Source organism: Poromitra crassiceps, assembly GCF_964638095.1.
Source record: "Poromitra crassiceps genome assembly, chromosome: 23".
Classification (NCBI taxonomy): domain Eukaryota; kingdom Metazoa; phylum Chordata; class Actinopteri; order Beryciformes; family Melamphaidae; genus Poromitra; species Poromitra crassiceps.
The window spans coordinates 20,116,841-20,128,149 of NC_139639.1; the positions used below are offsets into that span (position 1 = coordinate 20,116,841).

At 45.9% G+C, this 11,309-nt stretch overlaps 1 protein-coding gene across 1 annotated transcript; it reads left to right on the forward strand.

Moving 5' to 3' along the window:
- Positions 1–10,154: 10,154 nt before the first annotated feature.
- On the forward strand, positions 10,155–11,309 carry LOC310796819 (general transcription factor II-I repeat domain-containing protein 2A-like; the record flags this gene model as incomplete). The annotated part of the gene is made up of 1 exon (XM_083659052.1): positions 10,155–11,309. One exon carries the CDS (start codon positions 10,155–10,157, stop codon positions 11,307–11,309), a length of 1,155 nt encoding a protein of 384 aa, XP_083515178.1.

Sequence of the window (11,309 nt, forward strand, 5' to 3'; positions counted from 1 at the left end):
CAAGCATGGTGGCTGTCAAACTAGCCACCAGTATCAAGCTACACAGAATGACGTAGAAAGGCTTCCGGTCAAAACCCTCAAAATAAAACCTTTATTGAAGCGTTAAATTCTAGAATTCTGCAAAGCAGTCAGACGAGTATTTTAGGGATGTTATTAAGAAATAATCTGTCGTAAATTTAAAACATGTATTTTCCACAGAAGGCAGTGCAATCCCACTTGGGTATGCGTGTGCTCGCTTTTATTTTGAATTTCAAGTTGATTAATGCATTTATTGTGACTTCTCTGAAATCAATTGACCACAACTAGCTTATATGAATTCCTGGACCAACCTGATGTAACCTTTTATAATAAAGACTGTATTATTAGATTTTCTTCATACAGTAGGCTATCTGTGTGTGTGTGTGTGTGTGTGTGTGTGTGTGTGTGTGTGTGTGTGTGTGTGTGTGTGTGTGTGTGTGTGTGTGCGTGCGTGCGCGCGCGTGCGTGCGTGCGTGCGTGCGTGTGTGTGTGTGCGCGTGGGGGGGGGGGGGTGATTTGATGCCGACATTTGCTTTCTTTTCTTAAGTTCATCCTGCTATCTAGTGCGGCTGTGCAGTTCAGTTCATACATTTACTATCAATGGTTACACTGGAAGACTGCATGGCTGTGCATCGCGGCTATTCGTGGTGCTTCAGCATCTGGTGTGTTTGCACAGTAAGGGCCCAAGGATGGTTGCTGTGTCTCAGGTGTCTTGTTCTATTTGTTTTGTGTGTTAGTTTATAGGGTTCGGTTGGAATATAATATGGGGAATGAGTTATGTGTAGTCCTTGTGTTCTTTTCAAAAAGATTTCAAAAGTCCAACCAGAGCAGCTCTAGCTGAGACTTCCTCATATCTTTCCTATGAAATGACGTGTGACAAGAATCTTTGTATTTGTTGTTTTCAAAAGCACAATAAAAAGACTTGTCCAGCCTGCCAGAGCAGCTCTGGAACTTCTGCATATCTTTTGTGACAATAACAGTCTAACTTGGCAAGGTATAACGGCGGGTTCACACACACGCGCCTAGAGCGACGCTTTAAGCAACGCTTTAAGCTACGCCTAGGCATATAGGCATTGCTTCATGCATGCTAGGCGCCTATTTGCGTTCACACAGGACGCCACACTGAAGCCCCGCTCTGCGCTACGCTGATCACATGAGCAGTGGTTTTTTACACTTTTCAGATCTGATTTATAGCATGGGTGAGTAGTAATATAAACCTCTTTTTTATTGTAATGTGCAAGTGACGATGTCTGTCTATTTCCTGGCCGGCTGTAATTGTTATTTTCCCTCGGGTAATCATGTGACTATGAGTCATCAACACCATGAGTGATACATGCATTGAGACAGGGGAGGTATATATACATCTGACAGAAAAGACGTTACGAACACATGAAGGACAGCTCTCCTACTATGCACTCGTTAACTCGCGCTCCACCCTCCCTTTTGGGCAAACTCGGTAGAAAATATGGCCCAAGTCCATCAGAAACAACAGCCAGCTTGACAGTTCAGCGCGCCTAGACGCTGAAAAATAGAACAGACGCCTAAACGATAAATGCTGAAAAATAGAACAGACGCCTAAACGATAAATGCAGCGCAGCGTAGGCACAGCGCGAGCGTGGCTTCAGCGCAGCGTGGCAGCGGTATGTGTGAACGCTCTCGTCTGTTAAAACACATTCACTGCCAGCCGTTTTTTTTTTACTGTAGGTAGGTTCTGCCAGAGGGTTTTTTTGAGGATTCTGGCTCATCTTTCAAGACCCGAGGATTCTTTTCTGCTAAGATTTTGTGAACACACAATATCTCAAAAGAACTAATAGAATGTGTGCTTTCTCTGTCTAAAAGAGTTAGTTTGTAGAGTTAGTAGTTATGTAAGCATTAGCAGTTGAATACAGCATGGTTTCAGCGTCTGAAAAATTATTCAGAGATAAACGGCTTTTTGTGAAATTCGATAGAACAGTCACTTTAACCATTCATTTTTGGCATCAGTAAGACGTCAGACATCTAAACAATAGTTTTGAACAGTAATTTCCTCCATAACAGCAGGAAACCCCCCTCTGCTTCCAACTCCTCCCTCCGTGTGTGTTCTTCTTGGCTGCAGCGGCCGTGTCACAAGCTCGTTTCTGTTGCTGCTGTAACATCGCGTCACCAGTCTCACTGCTTTGCTGCTGCTGTGCCTGTCTGCGCGGCCGCTCTTTGAGGAAGTCTGGATGGACTCGCTCGTTTCTTGGAGTTTTGGTTGAGAGCTTTGATGAAGCTTTTGCGATTCTGGTCATATTTATGCTGCGTGTTTCAAAGTGTGTTCCACCCGTAATCTATTATGCAAATTTGCAATCCCGCACCGCCAGCAATCAGCGCGAAAACGAAAGCGTTTTCGCAAATCCATTTTCATGAGAATGGCTTCGAGGAAGCCATTCTCATGAAAATGCTTGCCTTCCTCTAGTCAGGAGAGCACTGTCGCCAGTGCCACTTAGTGGGTCGGTGGAATGGGTTGTAAACGTTCGGTGGTTCCAATAATTATATAAGAGATGTAAAAGGGTTAGATGCACATCCCACGGTCAAAAAAAAAAAATCATTTTTTTGACGGAGTAATACGTCATTGGCAGTGAACCGTTGGTTTTTTTTGACGGAGTAATACGTCGTTGGCAGTGAACGTGTTAACAAGGACGCCTAAATTTTAGGCGTTGCTTAAAGCGTCGCTCTAGGCGTGTAAGCTTCACTGACTGCATGTTATCTTTTGTTTTGACTTTGATGGGATGATGCGATGGGAAGCCAATAAACATTTTGTTGTTTCTTAAACACTGTTCTTTGTGTGAACATATGACAAATTAAGTTAAACTTCTTCATGACTGTCACTTGCTCTGTCACATTCCAGAGCAAAACACCTGCTCGATTTGCCTTAAGCATTATAATGGCCTAGTTACCATCGGCATGTCACTTCTGAGTTTCACATACTGAGCATTGTGTACAGGAGGAGGTCACGGGACTCACTAAAACACAACCATTTCACCACAGAGGAGGTGGACTCACTAAAAACACTTGACCACAGAGGAGGTGGACTCACTAACAACACACAGTTCACCACAGAGGAGGTGGATTCACTAACAACACACATTTCACCACAGAGGAGGTGGACTCACTAACAACACACATTTCACCACAGAGGAGGTGGATTCACTAACAACACACATTTCACCACAGAGGAGGTGGATTCACTAACAACACACATTTCACCACAGAGGAGGTGGACTCACTAAAACACTTCACCACAGAGGAAGTGGATTCACTAACAACACACATTTCACCACAGAGGAGGTGGATTCACTAACAACACACATTTCACCACAGAGGAGGTGGACTCACTAACAACACACATTTCACCACTGAGGAAGTGGATTCACTAACAACACATATTTCACCACAGAGGAGGTGGATTCCCTAACAACACACATTTCACCACAGAGGAGGTGGACTCACTAACAACACACATTTCACCACAGAGGAGGTGGATTCACTAACAACACACACTTCACCACAGAGGAGGTGGACTCACTAAAACACTTCACCACAGAGGAAGTGGATTCACTAACAACACACATTTCACCACAGAGGAGGTGGACTCACTAAAACACTTCACCACAGAGGAAGTGGATTCACTAACAACACACTATTTCACGGCACAAAGTGACCAGCGGTCTCTTCAGATGGTCACTTCAAGGTCTTAGAACCGAGTAAACCTGACCTATTTTGTCCATAGATGACCAAATGTAAACTTGTAGAATGTGGCAGTTAAGTGTTATGAACATTTTGTGTAAGGTAAAATTTATGTTATGTGACCCACATTGCCTGCTTGTTGCTTTTGCTAGTCTAACATCTGAAATTATGGTATAAAGGCTATCTTGTGAGTATTCATCAGTGCAGAACATTTAAATCACATATTTCTCTCAAACATGTGGAATGTTCTGTACAATAAATAAAGAAAAAAAACATCGCATGGATGCAACTGGGACGTATCCTCAGTAATGTACCCTGGGGTCATAGGATGTTTCGGGTCTCGCAACATCATACACCCTCGCCCAGGTGACCCAGCCGGGGCTGGCCAAGCCCCAACTTACGTCCCAGTAGCTACCCATGGTCAGCCTTCTAGGAAGGGTCGACGGTGGTCACGTGGTCAGGGCCACTCAATCCGCTGCTCCGGAACTACTCTGCCGGGACCGGGGGGGGGGAGGGGCCTGGTACGTAGAGGGACCGGGCTCTGTGGGTTGCCACCCGGCCGGGCTCCTCCCTCGTCTTACCAGGTCTAGGACCTGTGCGTTGCACCAGACTCCCCCGCTCCAAACATCTCATTCCGAGGTGATGGTATCTTGGTGGATACCATGCAGTACCAAGTCAAGTCAAGTTTATTTATATAGCCCTAATTCACAAGCATGTCTCAGAGGGCTTCACAGAAAGTATGTCTAGCTAATTCTAGCTGACACAACAGTAGCAAGAATATACAGAATAAAGATAACATTTGAACAATTGATAATATAGAAAATATAGAAATGAAGAGAGAGCAGAGGAGAGAGCAGGAGAAAGGAGAAGAGCAGGGAGAATGTGAAAGAGTGATGGGGTGGGGAGGGAATGGGAGATGTTGGAGGGTATAGGAGGTGGGGAAGGAGCAAGAGGAGAGAGCAGGAGAGGGGAAAGGGGGGGTGTGGGGGAGAAGAGAGCAGGGGGAGGGAGGAGGTGGGGAGAGAATGGGAAATGTGGGGGAGGAGAGAGCGTAAGGAAGAGTATGAGAGTATAGAGGAGTATGGGAGACTATATGGAGAGAACAGGGAAGGGAGGGCTAACTGACACAACCTTAACAAATTACAATAGTAATAATAACATATCGAGCAATTATATGATAGAGAAATATAGACACACATCTTGCAAACGGACATATGTCAATTTCTTAGCAACCAAACTATGCCTAATTTAATTGGCTGCAAGCTAATTAGTAGTGAGTCCTTTTGCCAAATAAACACATGTTCACATATAGAGCTTATGGGTGCCTTGCTTTAGGGAAGAATGGGTGCCATGCTTTAAATAGTGGCGAAATACTAAGAGCATGGGTGCCATGCTTTAAATAGTGGCGAAATATTGGAGGGGATAGAGTGGGTGCCATGCTTTGGAGTAGAATGTGTACTATGCTTTAGAGTAGTGGGGGAAGGGGGGAAGAGGAAGAAACACCGGGAAGAGGAGAAAGCAGGAGAGTGGAGGAGGGAGGGAGAGCGGGGGGATGTGGGGGAGGAGAGGGAGGAGGTGGGGAGAAAATTGGAAATGTGGAGGAGGAGAGAACAGAGAAGGAGAGGTGGGAGGGTGCAGGGGAGGGAGAGCCAGGGTAGAGGTGGGGTCTAGGGTTGGGGGAGGGGAGGGAGTAGGATACGGGCCCGGATTAGGGCGAGGGTGGGGAGAAAATGGGAAATGTGGAGGAGGAGAGAACAGAGAAGGAGAGGTGGGAGGGTGCAGGGGAGGGAGAGCAGGGGGAATGTGAGAGAGGGGAGAGCAGGAAGTGGCAGGGATTCGGGAAAATAGGGGAGAAGAGGAGAAAGGAGAAGGAGCAGAGGAGGGGAGAAGGAGGAGAGAGCAGGAGAAGGGAGGGGGGGCGGTGGGATGTGGGGGAGGAAAGAGCATGGAAAGACAGGAGGTGGGGGGGGAGTGGGAAATGTGGGAGAGGGGAAAACAGGAAGGGGGAAGAAGGGAAGGAGCGGGGGAAGGGGGAAAGAGAAAGAGAGGGGGGGGGGGGGAGAAGATCAGACAACTGACTACTCTAAACATTAACCAGAGCTAACTGGGACATAGGGGATCTAGCTAATCTACAGCCTAATCTGGCCTATCTTACTCTGCTCTAGTCTGATCTTTGCCTGAACACTATAACAGGTCAGCCTTAGGCTGTAGCTAATCTATCGCCTAAGCTATTCTAAACCAACCGGCAGCCCTCGACCAGTGATGAAGAGCACCGATGCCCCCCGCCCACATAAGGCGTGGGAGAGAAGGCCAGGCCGGGACACAGCGGCGCCCCCTCACCCCAAGTGAACGCAAGAAAACCTGTCCACCATATGGTGGCAATCCACACATGGATCGCCACATGGATTGCCTCAGTGACTTGGCTGAGGAGGAACCTTGTGAGGTCGTTGTGCTGTAGGGGCCCAGCAATGGACCCCATCCGGGGACTCCCCTCCGAGACAGGCCGAGAGATGCCGGGCTAAACCATGTACAGAGTTTTCCAATAATGAAACTCTGTAAATGGTTTATTATGGAAATAAAATTTACAAAAGAACAGAAAATTGAAAATGTAAAAAGGAGTCCAACAAAAGGGATATAAAAATGTAGTTTTTAAATTATCCTAAGATCAGGGAAGAGAGTTGAAAATGTAAAAAGTAGAGTCCAAAAAGAAATAGAAAATGTAGTCTTTAAGTGTTCGTAGGTTTAGAGAATACTAGCTAATTAGCTAGGTGAAAAAAAAAGGGGTAACAAAATTGGGAGTTCCATGAGGATGATCTGAGGAATCCATGAGTCTGCGTTGGTGTCATTGATTAAGAGGAGGGGAGGGGAGGATAGGAGTCGGAGGTGATGATTAAGAGGAGGGGAGGATAGGAGTTGGAGGTGATGATGAGGCCGGGGGGGGGGCATCCCCCCTTCCCTTAGGCAGGCAGGTGACGAGGATGATGAGGATAGGGGTCGGTGGTGATGATGAGCCCGGGGTGTCAGGGTGTCAGACAGGAGAAGGAGTAGTGGGTAGATGGCCTAGAGTGACGACAGGTGGCTAGGGCGATGACGGCCGGACCTAGGGCTGCAGCGGCGGGGGTGTACGTCAGGCCAATGAAGGACACCTGAGGGGGAGAGAGAGAAGAGAGCGGAGGAATCTGCGCAGAGGTGGAACTAACTCTATAGACAACAATAAAATTAGGTCAAATCAAAATTTATTAGGATTATTTAGGATGACTAATACTATACTGCTAATTCAGGTCTAGGTAGTCTAGGTCTAAGTTTAGACTGATACTGCTGGCTTGTGATAGCCCGCTCAGCAGTTCAGGACTAAGTTTTTTCACCAGCTATTTGATTTTATATCTGAGCTACTGGGTCGGCTGATGCCATATTATTAAATTAGGTCAAGTCTAAGTTTATACTGATACTGCTGGCTTGTGATAGCCCACTCAGCAGTTCAGGACTAAGTTTATTCACCAGCTATTAGATTTTCTATCTAAGCTACTGGGTCGACTGATGCCATATTATTAAATTAGGTCAAGTCTAAGTTTATACTGATACTGCTGGCTTGTGATAGCCCGCTCAGCAGTTCAGGACTAAGTTTATTCACCAGCTATTAGATTTTCTATCTAAGCTACTGGGTCGACTGATGCCATATTATTAAATTAGGTCAAGTCTAAGTTTAAACTGATATTGCTGGCTTGAGACAGCCCGCTCAGCAATTCAGGATTGTATGTACTCAAGAGCTAATAAATATTTCTAGAGAATGACATCATCAAACACAACCATCAAGCACAACCAAATGATTGGGAGAATAAATGGGTTTTGAGTCTAGTTTTGAAGATTTCAATGGAGCCAGCTTCCCTAACTGACAGAGGAAGCTGGTTCCAGAGATGTGGAGCACGGTAAGAAAATGCTCTGCTACCTGCTGATTTTTTCTTAATTTTAGGGAGCGTAAGATAATTACCGTCCTGTGAGCGGAGAGTACGCGTGGGAACATAAGGAATGATTAGCTCAGATAAGTACGGGGTGCGAGCCCGTGCAAAGATTTATAGGTTAACAGAAGCACCTTAAAGTCTGATCTGGCCTGAATTGGGAGCCAGTGGAGGGAGATTAAGACCGGAGTTATATAATCAAACTTGTGCTACAAAGTGGAAGGCCAGAGAATAAGACATTACAGTAGTCGAGTCTAGATGAAACAAAGGCGTGTATTAAGGTTTCGGCATCCGTTGCATTTAGCAAGGGACGGATCTTTGAGATATTGCGAAGATGAAAGAAAGCTATTTTAGTGATATCCTTAATGTGAGCATCGAATGACAGAGTAGGATCAAAGGTAACACCTAGATTTTTCACCTTTGAGTTTGGAGTAATTACGCAGTTCTCAATGTTCAGACTAAGATCAGTGAGAAATGGAAGTTGGGTTTTTGGGCCAACAACTAGTGGTTCAGTTTTGTTGGCGTTTAGTCGCAAGAAATTATTTGACATCCAATCTGTAACAGCGATTAAGCAGGATTCAAGATTAGCGAGTTTAGAGCGATCATCTGGTCTAATTGGTATATAAATTTGGGTATCATCGGCATAACAGTGGAAGTTAATGCCATATCTACGGAAAATTTCGCCAAGAGGCAGTAAGTAAACACCAAAGAGTAAGGGACCCAGGACTGATCCCTGCGGTACACCAAACTTCACTGAGGAGAAGGTGGACATAATATTTTTATATGAGACACAATGTGTCCTATCAGACAAATATGACTTTAGCCAGGATAGGGCAGTGCCCCGGATACCTACGTTAGGGTGCATCAAAATACACATTTTCAGAATATTGATCTGTCTGGGTGCTTAAAGTGTTACCATCCATGGAAAAACAACACATGCAAAATATTTTTGCAATACGTGGTGATCTAGGGGTATAACGGCACATCAGCTTTTTCGGCAACAGGGGGTACTTCGTGACAAGTGTTGGTTCAAAGGCCATATGTTTGATATGCCAAGAGAGTATCTCAGTGTTCAAGGAATACAACGTCAAGAGACATTTTTCAACCAGGCATACTAACTATGATACAAACTTGTCATTGAAGGAACGAGACGCAAAAGCGCTGAAATTGTCTTCAAACTTAATTGCCAGGCAGAATAACTTTACAAAGCAGGCGACCATCCAAGAATCGGCAACGAAAGTTAGCTACGTGCTATCACACAAGCTAGCAAAACACAGCAAGCCTTTCTCTGATGGTGAGCTTCTGAAAGACTGTATGTTAGAGGCGGCTAGCATACTGTACCCAGAAAACAAAGATAAGTTTGAAAACGTGAGTTTGTCTCGTTGCACAGTCACTCGGCATGTGGAAGTAATTGACGAGGAGTTGTCTGTTGAATTGTTAAACTAGAACGACCGCAAGGCGGACTTATGCCTCCGCCATTAGTTCATTCTTGAGTGGATGTTGGAGCCAAATTGGAAGAAATTGCATCAAGGCGTTTCTGTGCAGAATTGGATATTTGAGCCAAATGTGAAGAAATTTAGTCAATGTGTTACTGAGATATGACGTTACCGAGCTTGAAAATGGCATTTGTTAGGTCACTGTGACCTTGACCTTTGACCTTTGATAACCAAAATGGAATCAGTTCATCCTTGAGCCTAAGTGAATGTTTAAGGCGAATCTGATGAAATTCCGTCCAGGCGTTCCTCAGATATGGCGTTAACAAGCTTGAAAATGGCGTTCGAGAGGTCACAGTGACCTTGACCTTTGACCTTTGACCACCAAAATCTAATCAGATCATCCTTGAGCCTAAGTGAATGTTTAAGGCGAATCTGATGAAATTCCGTCCAGGCGTTCCTCAGATATCGCGTTAACAAGCTTGAAAATGGCGTTCGAGAGGTCACAGTGACCTTGACCTTTGACCTTTGACCACCAAAATCTAATCAGATCATCCTTGAGCCTAAGTGAATGTTTAAGGCGAATCTGATGAAATTCCGTCCAGGCGTTCCTCAGATATCGCGTTAACAAGCTTGAAAATGGCGTTCGAGAGGTCACAGTGACCTTGACCTTTGACCTTTGACCACCAAAATCTAATCATATCATCCTTGAGCCTAAGTGAATGTTTAAGGTGAATCTGATGAAATTCCGTCAAGGCGTTCCTCAGATATGGCGTTAACAAACATCCGTACGGACGGACATCCGTACGGACGGCCGGCCGTACGTACGTACGTACGGACGGACGGACAACCCGGATCCATAATGCCTTCGGCCTGGCTTCGCCGGCGGAGGCATAAAAAGGCAGCTGAATTCACATATTTTTCCATTGCGCTGGATGAGGGCACGGATATTAAGAATACCGCCCAGCTACTTGTTTTCATCAGGGGGATCAAAGAGAGGTTTGAAATAGTGGAGGAATTTCTTTCAATGGAGTAGATGATGGGAACAACAAGGGGATCGGACCTCTACGACAGAGTGTCAGGGTGTTTGGAGAGAGTGAACCTCCCGTGGACTAAACTGCTCAACATGACCACTGATGGATCCCCGAACCTCACTGGGAAGAACGTCGGACTGCTGCGGAGGATACAGGACCGGGTACGAGAGGACAATCCCAGCTCAGATTTGATCTTTCTACATTGCATAATTCACCAGGAATCTGTGTTGCAACTTGATCATGCCGCAACAACGGTGGTGAAACTCGTGAACTTCATCCGGGCCCGAGGGCTGAACCACCGCCAGTTCATCCGGCTACTGGAGGAAAGCGAGGCAGAACACACAGATCAGTACCACTCAAACGTCCGCTGGCTGAGCCTGGGGAAGGTGTTTCGCCGCGTGTGGGATTTGAGAGGTGAGATTGGCACATTTCTGGTGACTGTCAGCAAAACGGACGAGTTTCCAGATTTGCAAAACCCGGATTGGGTGTGTGACTTTGCATTTGGGGTGGATGTAATGGAGCACATGAATGACCTAAATCTGAAATTGCAGGGGAAGAATGCGTTTGTGCACGAGCTGTACTCACATGTGCGAGCGTTCAAAGCCAAGCTCACCCTGTTCTCCCAGCAAATGACAAAAAACTGCTTCACACACTTCCCAACGCTGGCTACCATGGATGCGCCAACCTGCCACGCCCATGCTGACAGATACGCCACTACTCTGACAGATCTCCACACCGAGTTCAACCGGCGTTTCGCTGACTTTGCAAAGATTGAAAGAGAACTGGAGCTGGTGTCCTCTCCCCTTTCAGTGGACAGTGACAAAGCGCCACCGGACGTGCAACTAGAACTGATTGACATCCAGTGCGACCCTGCTCTCAAGCAGAAGTTCACTTCATCCACACTGGACAGCTTCTACGACTCACTGAAGGAAACACAGTTCCCAAACATGCGCAGGCACGCTCAGAGGATGCTTGTTTTGTTTGGCTCCACTTATGTGTGTGAACAAACGTTTTCTGTGATGAGCTACAACAAGTCACGTTACAGATCCAGGCTGACAGATAAACACCTGTCTTCAGTGCTGCGGATTTCAACATCAGACCTGATGCCAGACTTTGATGCTCTTGCAAAGAGAAGTGACCGTCTGCATTGTTCCCATTAG